This window comes from Antechinus flavipes, chromosome 4, assembly GCF_016432865.1.
Source record: "Antechinus flavipes isolate AdamAnt ecotype Samford, QLD, Australia chromosome 4, AdamAnt_v2, whole genome shotgun sequence".
In the NCBI taxonomy this organism is placed as follows: domain Eukaryota; kingdom Metazoa; phylum Chordata; class Mammalia; order Dasyuromorphia; family Dasyuridae; genus Antechinus; species Antechinus flavipes.
This window is the reverse complement of record NC_067401.1, coordinates 179801723-179819268: the sequence shown is the minus strand read 5'-3', so window position 1 is coordinate 179819268 and position 17546 is coordinate 179801723. Positions and strand designations below refer to the sequence as shown.

The 17546-nt window shown below is 37.6% G+C and overlaps 1 protein-coding gene across 1 annotated transcript in view; it reads left to right on the top strand.

The window, feature by feature from the left end:
* The first annotated feature begins 10100 nt into the window (after positions 1 to 10100).
* The window catches only part of TBCD (tubulin folding cofactor D), a 430774-nt gene continuing 423328 nt past the window's right edge, over positions 10101 to 17546 (top strand). The window contains 2 exon segments of the mRNA XM_051995656.1: positions 10101 to 10171; positions 10525 to 10775. Of these exon segments, the coding sequence (XP_051851616.1) occupies positions 10101 to 10171; positions 10525 to 10775 (322 nt within the window).

The window sequence follows — 17546 nt, the reverse complement described above, 5'->3', positions numbered from 1 at the left end:
CCTTAGAGTTCCTCCCCCTATCTTACCCCTTTCCCTCCCAGTTCCCGTATTCCCTTCCGCTTAGCTTATTCCTTCCCTTTCCACTTTTCCCTTCTCACTTTTCAATGAGATGGGAGAAGTTTCACCATAGATTGAATATGTCTTAAGATTTTTCACTTAAAGCCAATTCTGAAGGCAGTAAGATACCCACTATATTCATCCCCCTCCATTCTTTCTCTCAGATATAATAGGTTTCCTATGCCTCTTCATGAGATGTACTACCCCCACTTTACCCTTTTTCTGGTACAATGTCCTTTCCACATCAATTTCTAGAACAAGGTATACATGTATTCTTTATACATCTATATAGTCAAAATATAGTTCCCAAGATTAATCTTTACCTTTTTAGATTTCTCTTGAGTTCTATATTTGTAGATCAAACTTTTTGTTAAGTTCTGGTTTTTTCATCAGAAATAGATGAAATTCGCTTACTTCGTTGAATGTCCATCTTCTTCCCTGGAAAAAGATGCTCATTCTCGCTGGGTAAGTTATTTTTGGTTGCATACCAAGTTCCTTAGCCTTTCGGAATATCATATTCCAGGCCCTTCGATCTTTTAATGTGGATGCTGCCAGATCCTGGGTGATCCTTATTGTGGCTCCTTGATACTTGAATTGGGTTTTTCTAGCTGCTTGCAATATTTTTTCTTTCATCTGAGGGTTCTGGCATTTGGCCACTATATTCCTTTTTTTAGGTGTTTTGATTTTAGGATCCCTTTCAGTGGGTGATCGATGAATCCTTTCAATGTTTATTTTTTCCTCTGTTCCTATGACTTCTGGGCAGTTCTCTTTGATAATTTCCTGGAAGACAGTGTCCAGGCTCTTTTTTCATCATGTTTTTCTGGGAGTCCAATGATTCTCAGATTGTCTCTCCTGGATCTGTTTTCCAGGTCTGTTGTCTTCCCCAGAAGGTATTTCACATTTTTCTCCATTGTTTGATTTTTTTGGATTTGCTTGACTGATTCTTCTTGTCTCCTCGAGTCATTCAATTCCACTTATTCAATTCTGATTTTCAGTGAAGTATTCTCTTCACTCACTTTTTTAAAATCTTTCTCTAATTGTCCCATTGAGTTCTTTTGTTCTGTGGAATTTTTTTCCATTTCGCCAATTTTGTTTTTTAGAGAGCTGTTTTCTGTTTCCAGTTCACTAATCCTATTTTTCAAGGATTTTACCTCTTTATCCACTCTCTCTTTAACTGACTTCTCCAGGCTCTTTTGCCAAGCCTCCCTCTCCTTTTGCCAAGCCTCACTCTGCTTTCCCCATTTTTCTTCTAGCTCCCTTGTGAGAGCCTTTTTAATCACTTCTATGAGGTTCATCTGTGCTGAGGAACAGACAATCTCCTCCTTTGGGGAATCACCTGGGGACTGCCTGTTTTTAGTCTCCTCAGGATTTAGAGTCTGCTCTCTATCTGTGTAGAAGCTGTCAAGGGTTAAAGTCCTCTTCAGCTTCTTGCTCATTCTGTCTATTAATCAGAGACAAACTACCAAAGAAAAACAGAAAAAACTGGAGTCTTTCTTTGGGGGGGGGCTGGGTGTGTTATCGAGCTTCCTCTACAGACTGCAGGGGGCAGCAGTGAGGCACTAGCAGGACTGTGCTGCGCCTGCGCTCTGAGATCCCAGAGCGTGCTGAGTCACTGAGGGGGGGGAAGGGGGGGGCGGCCAGGTCCTGAGAGACTCCAGCTGTTTGGGGTTGTATTCTTCAGCCCCGGTGTTTTTAGCTTCTCTGCTGGGCTGTTGACTTGCTGCCGGAGGAAAGTATCCAAACCTGTAGCGAAGCTCTCCCCGCAGAAACGGCTACGATCACTCTCCACCCCCTCTCCAGTCTGCTCCCGTGCTCTCACTGCTGCTGCCCGCCGCCTGCGCCCGATCTAAAACCGTCCCAGCCCTCCAGTAAAGACAGACCTTTCTTGGCGGATCTCAAGGATGGCTTCTCTTGGTAACTATTTGTGGGTTTTTTTCAGTCAAGCATTGATTCAGAGGCTTGTAATGAAGTGGATAGTGAGAGAAAGCGCGGAGCTTATGCAACTGTGAGCCTCCTCTCCGCCATCTTAACCGGAAGTCCTGTGCCATCCCTTGATTCTAATTTTCATCTTTCTAGTTGGCCAACTTTTTTTTTTCATAATCTTGTTTTTCTTGGTTGATGGTTTGTTTTGTTTTGTTTGTTTTGTTTTAGTTTTTCCTCATTGTCTCTTGTTTGACTTTAAATTTTTTTTTTTTTTTGATTTCTTCTATAAATTATTTCTGGGCAGAAGGGGTAGAAACAACTTTTTTCCTTCAGTCTCTTCCTGGGAAGATGAACCCTGATCTTCCCTATGTTTATAGTAAGTTTCTATGGTTGGGTTCTTTGTTCCTTGCCAATTCATTTTTTTTTAAATGGGAGGTATTAGTGTAAGCAACTCTAATCGTGGGGTTGGGAGACAGTACCTCTGCCTTCCTTCAGACCTGCAACCCCAAAACAAGTACTCCACCTTCCTGCAAGTGTCCATAGTCAGCAGCTTCCCTGCCCCATTGCTTTTGCACTCACCAGATGTGCTGGTTCCTTCTCCCTCAAGGTCATATCTCAGCAGCACAGTTGGGCCTGGCATTCCTAATCAACAGAGATTCACTCAGTTTTCTGAGACTTAAACCTCCAATTCCTCATACTCCAGAGGAAACAGTGAAAGTTTCTGTGGTTCCAGTCAAACATATCTAGCCCCAGGAGTTTCCCACTTGAGGTTTCTGTATACCTAGTCTGGAGGTGTTTACTGTTCATACTGGTTAATTCTGGCCCTGGGGTCTTTCTTCAGATCTCCTTGGGTTGTACTAGGAGAAACCCTGTTTTGCCTCAAGTCTTTTTGATTTTTCATCAGTCTGTTTGCCCTGAGATACAAATTTATTCCCTTTATGGGAGAAATCTGGAAAGTGTCAAATTAGTAATCTGCTCCCACCATCTTCCTAGAATCTTTCTTTTCAATCAAGTATTTGAGGTACTACATAATCTGACTCCAACTGACCATAATTCACTGATGAGGTTCAGCTCCCCTCAATTCCGGTTAGGGAACCAAAAATGATGAGGTTTAGTGCAGGTCAGGGAGTTGTGGGAACCCCCCTCTGGCAAGCCCAGGTCCTTCACAAATGAATTTACAAACCCAAAAAGTTAGACTGACAAAAGAAATTTATTATTAGAACTGAGAAGTGGCAAGTTCCTGAGAGAGAAGTAAAGATATAGCAGAGACATCCCTACAGAAAGGTAAATAAGGTCCTTTTAGGGAAATAGATGAGAGAGATAAAGATGGAGTAATGCTGAAAAGAGAATGTCTTTTCAGCAGGCAGAGGGCCGCAACTCTGCTAAGGAGAGAGAAGTTTCTTGGCATGATTCCCGCTTTTGGCCCTCTGCAAGGAATTGAGCTGAAGGAAGCCTGTTATATGGTAGCTTTTGGTGGGAGATGGGAGCAGTTTTAGTTAAATTTAGAATAGAGAATTTTCGAATTGAATGAGTCCCTGGACTAATCTCCAACTCAATAGAGTTGGATAGAAATCTTCATCTCTAGCTCAGGCTAAGTAGAAGTGGTCCTGGACTCAACTAGTACCAACCAGATAGCAAAATGAAACCACTTTATCTTGATTCCTTGGGGCAGGTCTCTTAGGGGAGAGCTTCTCTAAGGGAATTTCCCAAACTCTCCCCCCAAAGTCTGAGAGAGAGAATGAGAGAGAGTTTAGTGGCTCCCCTTGTCAATATTGCTATTTCCCCTTCCATATTTTATGTTAGTCAAATTGGACAACTAGAAATTTCCCAATCTTCCTGCCTTCATGTATTATATATTTGCCTTACTTCACATTTAAAATAGATTCCCTGTTGAAGTACTTCTTTTACATCAATATCCAACTCAGATACCATTCTTCAACTATACCCTCATTGTTATTTTGACTATAATTATTTTTGCCAATATTTATTTTTTAATTATTTTGAGACTCTGAACTAGGGTGATGACTGTATTAGGAAGGGACATATAAGAGAGATATTGATGAATTAGAGTGAACAGAACTTAATAATCAATTGGAGGAAGGAGTGTATTTATTTATTTTCTTTATATTTATCCTGTATATATATACACTTACTTGTGCTGTTTTCCACTTCAGAAAGTAGCAATTGTTTTATTCTTTGCGTTTGGGTTCCCAGTACCTAACAAGGAGGTACATAAGAGGTTTCAAATAAAAGTTCATAGATTAATTTATTACTCTTCAATTTCTTCCTTTATTCATCTCCCACAAGTAGTTATGGTTTTGAGATTATACAGATTTGGATTCATTCTGTTCTTTCTCTCTGTGACTCACTGCCCTTACCTTGAAGTAATACTCTAGACAAATCTCTTCAACAAAGCTTAGGGTCATATTCATGTCTAAAGTTTCTCTAGAATGTAAATAGGATCTTTTCTAAAATGATACTCAGATATAGAAGAGTAGCTTTTGACTTCTATCACCCTTTCATGAGAAAAAAAAACTACCTAAAGGTACATATTTACAAATCTAGAAACATAAAACATCTCAAAAAGTCCATTTACCAGGCAGCTAGCTGGTGCAGTAGATAAAGCACCAGTCCTTAAGTTAGGAGCACCTGAGTTCAAATTTGGCCTTAGACACTTAACACTTCTTGGCTGTGTGACCCTGGACAAGTCACTTAATCCCAATTGCCTCAGGGGGAAAAAAGTCCATTTATCTCATTATACCCAAGGAAGGTAAAAATGTTTAGGGGGACTGTTAAATTGAAACATTAACATTCAATGTATTATGTGAGTAACTCCATATACATATATATGTATATCCAGATCTCTGGCTAGCCAGATTTATCTTTAGTCCTTCAGTTATAGCATGATTTTGGTTGGATTAATTTTCTTAGAGAATTGTTATTACAGTAATCATCTCTCCTTGGGCAGCCGGCACCTGACACAGGAATTCCCAACTCTGACATATTATCAATAAATCTGAAAATAGCCATTCCTTGGATTGCTCTCTGTTAATCTATACTCATGAAATAAAAAGAAAGGCTGAAGAATGAAACTGGGTACCTTAGTTTACCTAGGTAAGCATATGTTCCTTCTATCATTTGCTTGTAATTACCATTGCTCCTGGGATGAGAGTGAGAAAATTTCTTTCCTGTACTATAAATTTCCATTCATTCAAGTCCAAGGGAAAGTACCTGCAGATTAGCTCCTACAAAAAGATCCTAAAACAGATGTAAGTACATTTTCAAACCTCGAAAAAACTAGGAGGTGCAGTAGATATCATTTTGGACCTGGAATCAGGAAGAACTGAGTTCAAACACTGCCTCTGGGCAAGTAATTTGATTTCTGTCAGCTTCAGTTTTTTTGGGTTGTGGTGAGGCTCAGTTAGTCAATAAATATTTATTAAGCACCTAGTTTGTGCTAAATTTACTATGGTACTAAAAGTATTGTGCTAAATGATGGGGATACAAAAATGAAAAAAAAAAACACTTCCCTTGTCTTCAAGGAATTCACAACATAATGGGATAAAACAATATATAAAAGGAAGCTGAAAAGGAAGAAGCAAAAGTAGTTGACACCAAAGCATGATAGATTCCAAAGGAGTGCAATCCGATGGAAAATGAAGAAATAGTTGACTGGGAACCATCTTTATTTTTTTTTATTTTTTTAATAAAAGCCTTTTATTTTCAAAATACATGCAAGGATAGTTTTCAACATTCACACTTGCAAAACTTAGTATTCCAAATTTTTTCTCCCTCACTTCTCTCCACCTCCCTCTCCTAGATAGCAAGTAATACAATATACATTAAATATGTGTAATTCTTTTAAACATATTTCCACATCTATTAGGCTGCACAAGAAAATCAGATCAAAAAGAAAAAAAATAAGAAAAAAAAGCAAGCAAGAAATAACAAAAAAAGTGAAAATGCTATGATATGATCCACATTAAGTCCCTATAGTCCTTTCTTTGGATGCAGATGGGTCTTTCTATCACAAGTCCATTGGAATTAGCCTGAATCACCTTACTGTTGAAAAGAGCCACATTCATCACAATTGATCACCACAAAATTTTGTTGCTATGTACAGTGTTCTCTTGGTTCTATTCTCTTCACTTAGCATCAATTTATGTAAGTCCAGGCCTTTCTGAAATCATCCTGCTAATCATTTCTTATAGAATAATAATATTCCATTACATTCATATACCATAACTTATTCAGTCATTCCCCAACTGATGGGCATACATTCAGTTTTCAGTTCCTTGCCATTACAAAAACAGCTGCTACAAACATTTTTGCACATGTGGGTCATTTTCTCTTTTTTATGATCTCTTTGGGATATAGACTAGGAGAAGCACTGAACGATCAAAGGATATGCACAATTTGGTTTTTTTTTTTTTTTTTTTTTTTTGTATGTGTGTGTGTGTTTTTCTTTTTTGAGTTTTGTATTTTTTCTTTCTTTCTTTTTTTTAAATAACTTTTTATTGACAGAACCCATACCAGTGTAATTTTTTACAACATTATCCCTTGCACTCACTTCTGTTCTGATTTTTTCCCCTCCCTTCCTCCTCACTTCCCTAGATGGCAAGCAGTCCTATACATGTTAAATATGTCACAGTATATCTTAGATACAGAAGGTAGAAATAACCCGGGAAGAAAAACCAAAATGCAAACAGTTTACATTCATTTCCCAGTGTTCTTTCTTTGGGTGTAGCTGCTTTTGTCCATCATTGATCAATTGAAGGATATGCACAATTTGATAGGCAGAATTCCAAATTGCTCTCCAGAACAGTTGGATCAGTTCAGAACTCTGTCAACAATGTAGTAATGTGAGAACCATCTTTAAATAAAAACTTTAGGAGGAACCTTTTGCTCAAATAAGGTGATAAAATGTAAAATGCTTTGTGGATTATAAAGTACTATATTTTTTTTATTAAAGCTTTTTATTTTCAAAACATATTCATGGATAATATTTCAACATTGACTGTTACAAAACCTTGTGTTCCAAAATTTCCCCTTTTCCCCACAGATGGCAAGTAATCTGACATATGTTAAACATGTTAAAATATATATTAAATCCAACATATGTATATATTTATACAATAATTTTGCTGCACAAGAAAAATCATATCAAAAAGGGAACAAAATGAGAAAGAAAACAAAATGCAAACAACAACAAAAAGAATGAAAATGCTATGTTGTGATCCACACTCAGTTCCCATAGTCCTCTCTCTGAGTATAAATGGCCCTCTGTATCACAAGATCATTGAAAATGGCTTCAATTATGTCATTGTTGGAAAGAGTCATTTTGATCAGAATTGATCATTGTATAATCTTCTTGTTGCCATATATGATGATCTCCTGGTTCTTCTCTAAATAGTAGTTGTTATTAGTGTTTTTATTATACACAACTGAGAGGGAGAGTCTCCTCCATAAGAGTTTGTCCTCCATGATGCTCAGTGGCCAATAATCTTTGATGCAAAATCCCACACACAGGGACTTGGAAGCAGTAAAGGCTATGTCCTACTGTGTTATTCCATCAAAACATACTTTTTTTTTTTTTTATCAAGGAAGCAGAAGTCATGTCCTGCACTATGGGTGATGCCCTTTTTGTGATAAATGTCCATTCCTGTAAATCTCATCAAGTATATCAGAGGACTTAATTGATCAGGCATTCCACTGATTAACCTTTCTCTGCCCTAAAGCAACCTTGCAATTCTATTCTGGTACCATAAGTTATTTTCCAAGTCAATTATAGCTCTAAATGATGATTTTAGTGGGTTAGGCATATGAATGTATTGTTTTTGCTTTTAGGAGAGGGAGGGAGAAATGAGAAGGAGGAGGAGGAGAAAGAGGAAGAAGAAGAGGAGGAGAAGGAGAACAACAACAACAACAAAAAGGAGAGAGAGAGAGAGAGAAAGAGAAAAAAAAAGAGAGAGAGAGAAAGATTCTCTAATTTTTTAAACAGTGGGTCGAGAATTGGGACTTTAGTCCTAAACTAGGATAAGTCATTTCCATAGCTGCCCTCTGCATATTTTGAACCACTGGACACGACATACATGTCTGGGTCAACTATAGAAGTTTATGGAAAATAAAACTAGTCATGTTATACAATTCAAAGCAGAATAAAGAATTTTTGAAATAGGTACTAATTGCACCTAGCTATCAGGACAGGGAATAGGAATAGCCTGTTTTGTGAATAGCCACTATCCCATCTAAAGTGATCTATACTGCTGTACTATGCTCTTTGCATGTCAGACCTCATCTTGCTTTCTTGTTTCCATCTTAGGCTTTTCTTCAAATTGCTATGGTGTTTCAGTGGAAAGGTTGCTTTTCTTTTTTTCCCTTTTTCCATGATTTTATTTGCTTGAAAATTTGCTGTAGTTTTGAATATATCTATTGATATATTCTTTTCTGGAATGTGCTGTAGTCAAATGTCCACATTTTATCCTTTTGTATGCTCATTTTGGACAGCTAGGTAGCACAGCAGATAGAGTGCTGGAAGACTCTGGAGGTCAGGAAGACCCATCTTCCTGAGTTCAAATTTAGCCTCAAGTTCTAACTAACTTTGTGACCCTAGGCAAATCACTTAACAATGTTTGCCACAGTTTTCTCATCTATAAAATGAGCTAGAGAAGGAAATGGCAAATCAAATGCACATTTTTGCTCAATTGCCAGGGAGATAGAGTGAACATGATTTCTTCATACTCTTATAACATGAGAAAACTCTGGCTGACTTAAAAAAAAATTTCCCCAGTTACATGTAAAAAACATTTTTTGGTTATATATGTACATTCATTATTTAAAATATATTTTCTAATGAATCATGTTGGCAGAGAAAAATCCAAACAAAAGGAAAAAACCACAAGAGGGAAAAAAAAAGAAGAAAAAGAAAAAAAAAATGAAATAGCATGTGCTGATTTACATTCAATCTTCATAGTTCTCTCTCTGGATGCTGATGGTATTTTCCATCCAAAGTTTATTGGGATTGTCCTGGATCATAGCACTGTTGAGAAGAACTAAGTCTGTCATAGTTGATCATCGAACAATTTTGTTATTATTGTATACAATGTTTTCCTAGTTCTGCTTGTTTCGCTTAGCATCAATTTATGTAAATCTTTTTAGATTTTTCTAAAATCAGCCTGTTCATCATTTTTTATAGAACAATAATATTCCATTACTTTCATATATCATAACTTATTCAGTCATTTCCCAATTAATGGGCATCTATTCATTTTCTAATTCTTTGCCACCACAAAAAGAACTGCTACAAACATTTTTGCACATATGAATTCTTTTCCCTCTTTTATGATTTCTTGGGGATACAACTCAATAGTGGCACTGTTGGATCAAAGGATACACAAAGTTTTATAATCCTTTGGGCAGAGTTCCAAATTGCTCTTCAGAAGGTTAGATCATTTCACAATTTCACCAACAATGCATTAGTGTCTTCTGGCTGACTTAAATTTTTAACTCTGGGAACTAAACTTTCTTTCTTTCAAATGCATCATTTGGCAGAAGACTCAAATTCTAGACCAAGGTTTATTATTAAGTAGCAGTATAATTCTAGGCAAATTATTTCCTTTTTCTGTGAATCAGCTTTATCATTTGTCGAGTGGTTAAGGATTGGATTATTTTTAAGGTCCTCTGACGTTCTATGGAGCTAGTAGATAGGAAGCAAGGCTAAGAAAAAGGAGTTTCTCTGGCCCATAACTGTCCCATGACGACTGAAAAGGTACATTGAAACTTCAGCTCTGCAAACGGCATATAATGGAGGGAAAACACACACACACACACACACACACACACACACACACACACACACACACACACACACACACACATATATATGTTAAAAGTTGCCTAATGGAGGAGTACAAAATTTCAAGTACAAACTAGGAATTGTATGGGAGGAGATGCACAAAAATGATTTTGACACAGATGCTTCTTATAAATAACTGCTTCGTGGACAGAAAAAAAGGGTGGATTCCCTCTCACAGCATGCTACGCCCACAAATCTCTGATCTCTTTTGTCTCCTTGCGCGTTCCGTAGCGGAACTGAGGTCGGCTTCTGAATTCGGAAGTGAATGATTTGCAAAGTCTTACTGCCCGGCCCCGCGAGTGCAAGTTGAAGAGAACCAACTAAGGACGAAACCCGCAGATTTGTCTCTCTGCTTTACGGTGTGCTGGCTGGAGGAGAGGGGCGAGAGAGAGCGAGATGAGAGACGAATGGGAAGAAGGAGGGAGCAAATGCTGCTCTGTTTTGAAAGCATTGGGCTAGGGCTGGTTCCTCGTGTAGTGTCTGTAGAGTCAGTTCTAGTAATGCCTCTTCCCTACTTAAGTCTCCATCCCCTCCTGTGTCCTGGCAGGGACGCTGCCTGTAGTATCTTTGGGGTCATGGTTGTGTGTGTGGGTGGAGTAGGGAGGGGTGAGGCAGGGTCGTGTGCCAGAATATACCTGGTATTGATTCACAAGTGCCTTTTTTTTTTTTTTTTTTTTTTTTTTAAATTCTAGTGTGCTGACAACTTTTCCCGGTTTTCCAATCTCCTTCCTTCCCACCTCAGCCCCAATGCCTTTAAATGATTTGAGTGGAGATGGTACCGAGCAAGAAGATGGGGTAAACATGGAATCTGATGTGATTGCCATTACTAATGTATTGGAGACGTTCAGTGAAAGCCAGGAAACAAAAGGACTAATTGATAACCTGAAACATGTGTATGGTGATTTGGTAACTCGTGAGGTTACAATTGAAAAGTTTATAGGTAAGTGCCCTTTGGTAACTCCATTTTGTGATAGCTTTTATGATCTCTTCCAGAGAGGTAATGGTAACAAAACTGATCAACTGCAATTTGAAAAGTTTTTGTTGTACTTAAGTGGTAGTTATTAATGGAGGTAACTTGATGCAGTGCTACAGTGTGGGATTTGGAAATAAAAGACTTGAGTTCACTTCAATCACTTAATCTCTCTGGGCTACATTTCTTCTTCTGTAAAATGAAGATTTGTTCTTTAGGTACCCTTCCACTTCTAAATTTATAATTTTTTATGTCTGTTTTTATGATCAACGTTATGACCTGGATGCCTATGATAATTCCATTTGCTACCATTTGATCTGAAGTTGTTTAAATAATGGAGGGACACAACGGGAAAAAGGGTCAGATCCCATTTTGATTTTAAGACTTATACCTTCAGTAGCATGTAATAGAGAGAAGAGAATAAATGCTAGCTTGCATTTTGTAGAACTCAGATTTAAATGGGCATAGTAGAAATGGGATAGTGGAGGTGGGTAAACAGTGTCTCCAATTATGGAGTGTATCTTGTTCCACAAATCACACATGAAAATTGTTTTCATTACTTTACAGCCAGATTCTTTGTATGTTATGGCTGGTTTTTAAGCGTTCATGCCATATGAGCCCTTTGATTTCAGAGTGGAGATGAATGGGGCAGGAGACTCATAGGGTGTGAAAAGAGCTCCAGTTTATTATACCATACAGACTTGTTGATATACATTTTTGCAAGCTTGATCAGTGCCATGGACAATAGGCAATCCCCAATTACCATTTCAGAGAAGCAACTCATGGGCATTGAGTATGTATGGCATCTACTAATGAGAGTGATGAGGGTATGAGTTGATGAGGTTAGGCAGGAATGGGTGAGGTTCCTTCTCTCAGAGAGAAAGAATTTGCTAACCCCACAGGCTATGGTAAAAAAGGCTTAATTGTTAAAGAAATACCAAGAGGGATTCTCTTGGAGGGCATATCATTCTCAAGGCAGAATTGATCTGCAAAGAGTCATTTTTTGAAGACCCATTTTATGTATGCAGCTGGGGAAGTTTGATAATTCTTAATTGAATGTGAAATCTTGCCTGGGGCTGTGACTTCGGAGAAGAAAACTTACCTTGCTCTGAGAGGATGGGAGACCATTTGGGTTTGTAGATCAAAGGGAACATGGTTTTTTTGTGATTTACAGCGCTCACTTAGGTCATACAGAGTTCATTCTTGTCAGGAGAGCCAAGCCAGCAATTCAGCAGCTTGCTCACAGGTGAGAGGCCCTATTCAGGCATCTCTGTTCACATATCCACTGGCTGTAACCCTCAACTTACACTTGTTTCCACAATGACAAATCAATGCTACTTGCTCAACAAGGGCAGTTCTGCAGTGAGGCAGAAAATTTATTGTTCATCAAAGGTCAAGGTGGCCTTGGTACTCTCTCTCAGTAGAATTCCATATTTTTGCATCAGTGTAGTCTTATGTTGTTCTAATTAGAATAATGAATATTTAAGCTAGAAGGAACTTCATGTAGATAAATCCCTTCATTTTACAGATGAAACTGATAAGAGTGAACTCTTTATGACCTGAGTGAGCCCTGTAAAATTATATAAAATCTCAAAAAAAAATGTCCTCTTTGTTCTACAAAGCCAAATGGTCTCGTATCCTCTTAGAACAAGATAAGCTTTCTTGGGGAAAGTCACAACCCCAGGCAAGATTTCACATTTACTTGAGACTTCCCTTAGACTCATACATAAAATGGGTCTTCCAAAAATGACTTTTTGCAGATCACTTCTTCCTTGAGAATGATAGGCGGGCCAAGAGAATCCCTCTTGGTGTTTCTTTAACAATAAAGCTTTTTTTTTAACCATAGCCTCTGAGTTTAAAGCAAATTCCTTCCCTAAGAACTCAAGCTTTGGAGAGAAGGAACCCCATTCATTTTTGCATAACCTCTTAATCGGCTATCCTCATCAAAACCAAGGCCTAAAGAACTGAAATGACATGTCTAACATCTCATAGTAAGTGGTAGAATGAGGATTTGAACCTCTCCTAATTTTCTTTGCCCTTAAAGCTGAGGTGCACTTTGCTCTGTTTGGGAAATGCTGAATTTGAGATACTGATTCAACATTTGGTGGAAATGTTTAGCAACTAGTTGGGAATATGGTAAGCATTTAGGACTTGATGAATAGTTTTGGGAATTAATTGTATATAGAAAAAAATGGAATTCATGGGATCAGTTTAGAGAGAGTAAAAAAAGAGAAGTTTCAGAGAGAGAGAAACAGAGGGATGACTGTCCAAAAATAAGACTGAGAATTGGTCTGATTGATTAAAGAATTAGAAGAGTGCGGTGTCACTGAAGTCCAGAGAAATAGAAAATAGGAAAGAGTGAACCATATTGTGAAAAGCATCACAAGAAGAAGAGGAGGAGGAGGAGGAGGAAAAGGCTGTTTCATTTAGATACTGAGAACATTGGTAATTTTTTTTTTTAACCTATCTTCAGATTTATTTATTTAATTTTTTACATATAGGTGTTTTTTCTTTTTCTTTTTCTTTTTTTTATTAAAGTTTTTTTATTTTCAATGTATATATATGGGTATTTTTCAACATTCACTCTTACAAAATCCTGTGTTCTAATTTTTTCCCTTTCTTCCCCTCCAATCAGCAAGTGATCCAATATGTCTTAAACATGCACAATTCTTCTATATATATTTCCACAAATATGCTGCACAGGACAAATCAGAATCAAAACAAAAAGGAAACAAAATGAGAAAGAAAACAAAATGCAAGCAAACAACAAAAAGTCCTCTCTCTGGGTATAAGTGGCTTTCTTCATCACAAAACCATTGCAACTGGCTTGAAGAACCTCATTGTTGACAAGAGCCAGAACTTTGGTAATCTTTCAGAAAACAATACTAGGTAATTATAGGGGACTGGAAGCCAGATTATAAGTAGTTGAAAAGGGAATAAGCATATATGTAACCTCTTTTAGGATTTTGATTGTGAAAAGAAGGAGAGATACAGAACTATGGCTTCAGGAGTGGTAGAGTAAGTTGTAGGTTTTATAAGGAAGAAGGAAGGGAGAAAGCTGGCTGTGTATAGGTAGCAGGGAAAGAACCAATAGATAGATGGAAATTAAAGGTTACAGATTGGGTGAGAATGTTGAAAGGAGAAAGCCTCTATACATTTCCCTTATACTTTTTCTGTTTTATAGAAAAGAGGATTATGAGAGAGGAATATAATCAGCACAAATACTCTATGCTTCATGCAATCAACTTGCCTCTCTTCTACCCCTTATTCAGGATCTAGTCATAGATCTTTCCTTTTTCCTCCCTCCTTCCCTCTTTTATCTCCCCTCTTTCTCTTCCTTTCTCCCTCTCTCCTTCTTTCCTTCCTCCCTTTTTCCCTTCTTTCCTTCCTTCCTCTTTCCCTTCTTTCCTCCCTCCCTCTTTTTTTTTTTTTTTAATAGCTTTTTATTTACAGATTATATGCATGGGTAATTTTACAGCATTGACAATTGCCAAACCTTTTGTTCCAATTTTTCCCCTCCTCCCCATCCCCTCCCCTAGATGGCAGGATGACCAGTAGTTATTAAATATATTAAAGTATAAATTAGATACGCAATAAGTTTACATGACCAAACCATTATTTTGCTGTACAAAAAGAATCGGGCTCTGAAATATTGTACAATTAACCTGTGAAGGAAATCCAAAATGCAGGCAGGCAAAAATATAGGGATTGGGAATTCAATGTAATGGTTCTTAATCATCTCTCAGAATTCTTTCGCTGGGTGTAGCTGGTTCAGTTCATTACTGTTCCATTGGAACTGATTTGGTTCATCTCATTGCTGAAGATGGCCAGGTCCATCAGAATTGATCATCGTATAGTATTGTTGAAGAATATAATGATCTCCTGGCCCTATTCGTTTCACTCAGCATCAGTTATCAGTTCATGTAAGTCTCTCCAGGCCTTTCTGAAATCATCCTGTTGGTCATGTCTTACCAAACAATAATATTCCATAATATTCATATACCATAATTTATTCAACCACTCTCCAATTGATGGGCATCTACTCAGTTTCCAGTTTCTGGCCACTACAAAAAGGGCTGCCACAAACATTCGTGCACATACAGGTCCTTCTTTATGATCTCTTTGGGATATAAGCCCAGTAGTAACACTTCTGGATCAAAGGGTATGCATAGTTTGATAACTTTTTGAGCATAGTTCCAAATTGCTCTCCAGAATGGTTGGATATATTCACAATTTCACCAACAATGTATTAGTGTCCCTGTTTTCCCACATCCCCTCCAATATTCCGCATTATCTTTCCCTGTCATTCTAGCCAGTCTGACAAGTATGTAGTGGTATCTCAGAGTTATCTTAATTTGCATTTCTCTGATTAATAATGACTTCGTCCCTCCTTTTGTTCCTTCCCTTCTTCCTTCCTTTCCTTCTTCCCTTTTTCCCTCCCTCCTTCCTTCCTTCCTACTTTTCTTCCTTTCTTCCCTCCCTTCCTCCCTCCTTCCTTCCTTCTTTCCTTTACTCTTTCCCTCCCTCTCTCCTTCCCACCCTCCTTCCCTCACTTCTTCCGTCCTCCCTTTTGTATGTGAAGTCATTAATTCTTATATTATCTTAGAATTCCACTTTTAGCTTTTATGCTTTTTTGTTGAAGTCTTAAATTCAACTTCCAGTTGTCATTTAAAAAATTAAAAAAAATTCTGTCATCTCTATATGTCTTTTTGTTCCATACGAGCCTTTTTGTTTCTCCTAGATGTTATAGTTTTATTAGAATATTCCAAGTTGAATACATTGTAGAATGTGATGTTTATTTTTATTTTTTCATACATTCTTAGATATTTGTATTTATTCATTGTAATGTCCGATCTAGCTCTCTGGAGGGTCTTAGGATCAGTCAGAGTCAGGATCAAAGTCCTTGGTTTTTAGGTGTTAGAATCTTAGTGTTAACTCAGTGGAATTGATACAATGCTTGTGTTCACATCTTTAGAGGGCTCATATAAGCAAGAAGTATTTAAGTATTTATTGGAGTTCACACTTTTGGGAGATTCACAAGTCAGTATTCAGTATGAGATTTACAAGCCAGAAACCCATAATCCCACTCTCAGATCCCATAATCCCACTTTCTCGGAGGAAGAGTCAACCTTTGAGAGATCATATATATAGAAGCTCTTAGAGCTTCAAGTCAGTTCACTTCGGAACATTGCCAGGGGTTGGAGAGGAGCACTCTGGGAGGAAACCTATAATCCCATTCTCGGATCCCACAAGCCCTCTCTCAGAGGCAAGACAGATTCATTCCAACTTTCATCTTGGTGCTGGCTGGAGACAATTGGAGTTGAGCTAGAGGAATCAGGTCCAGTCCATTTTCCACTTTTGTGCTGGCTGGAGGCTGAAGGATAAAGCTTTGGATTTGGAGACATTTGGAAAGAGCTCTTGGACCCAAGCAGAGATAGGCCACCAAGAAAACTAACCGGGCTATTTTGGAGGAAGCAATTAAAGATCTGAACTTTTATCACCTGGCTGCATTTTGAAGTGATTATTACTTTTAACTGAAACTAAGGCTGCCTCCAGAAAACCTCCCCGAGAAACCTGCTCCCAGAGAGAACCATTATTATATTTTAAAGAAGAAAAACACCACATTTAGGAGGAGAAGTGAAGGAGGCAGGCAAGCTGCCATGTGGCTGGTCAAAAATGGATCCTGGACTCTGGAATCTAGAACCTGCAGTCTTCCTTGTAGAACATGTTTCGGCAGAGAGACTCTGACTCTCTCCCTCAGCTCTCCAATCCTTCCCTACATTTACCTCACTACAACAGATTCAGTAGGTGCCAATCCTGAGGAGAGCCATCACATTACCATATCATCTAAGGATATGTTTATAGAACCGTTATGTCACATAGAGTAGCTTTAAGTACTCTGCTATTCTGGATTCAAGTACACCTCTACAATTCATATACATTTAAAGAAATAGGTTCCAGATCTTTCTTTATTTCCCTTATTAACACCTAGGAAGATGGTTTAGAGGTTTCTATTTTTGTATTTTTATTTCTTTTTGGAGGTTTTGCTTACTTTTACTTTATGGTCAGTTTTGGGAGACTTTTTAAAAAAAGCAATTTCTTTAGATTCCTTAATGGGGCTTTTTTCTTTTGAATAGGTTTCCTTTCTGAAGAATTCTTTCTTATTCCTTCTTGTTTTTATTGTTGTCGTATTTTATTTGGCACATTTGTTACTGTTGTTCAGGGATAAAGAGGTTCTAGATTTATTCATGACAATTAGCCCAGTTATTTTGCTGGAATCGTTTCCATCTGGTTTGCAAATTCTGTGATTCTTTGAAGTATATAATTTTGAGGGTGAGATAGTAGGTAGATTAGTGGTTCTGTAGTTAGAAGACCTGAGTTCAAATCCTACCTTTGCCATTTATTGTACTTGTGACCATGGATGAATAACTCGATTTCCCTAGGCCTCAGATTCCTCATTTATAATTATGTAATTTTAACCTTTCCATCCCCATTTCAATGAAAATGCATTTACTAATTAAGGGTATTCGTGACCTCACAAAGGATAATGTTGACTATATTAGTCCTGAGAGTACAAAAAACTCTGACCTTATATATTTTATTTTTGATTATCATCTTTGTTTATTTTAGACATGGCTTAATTTTTCTTTTAGGTTGCCTACACATCAGTTCTAATTTGGTTAATTAAAGGATATTAAATGTATCAATTACCATAGTTCAGTTCAACAAACTTTAAATGTA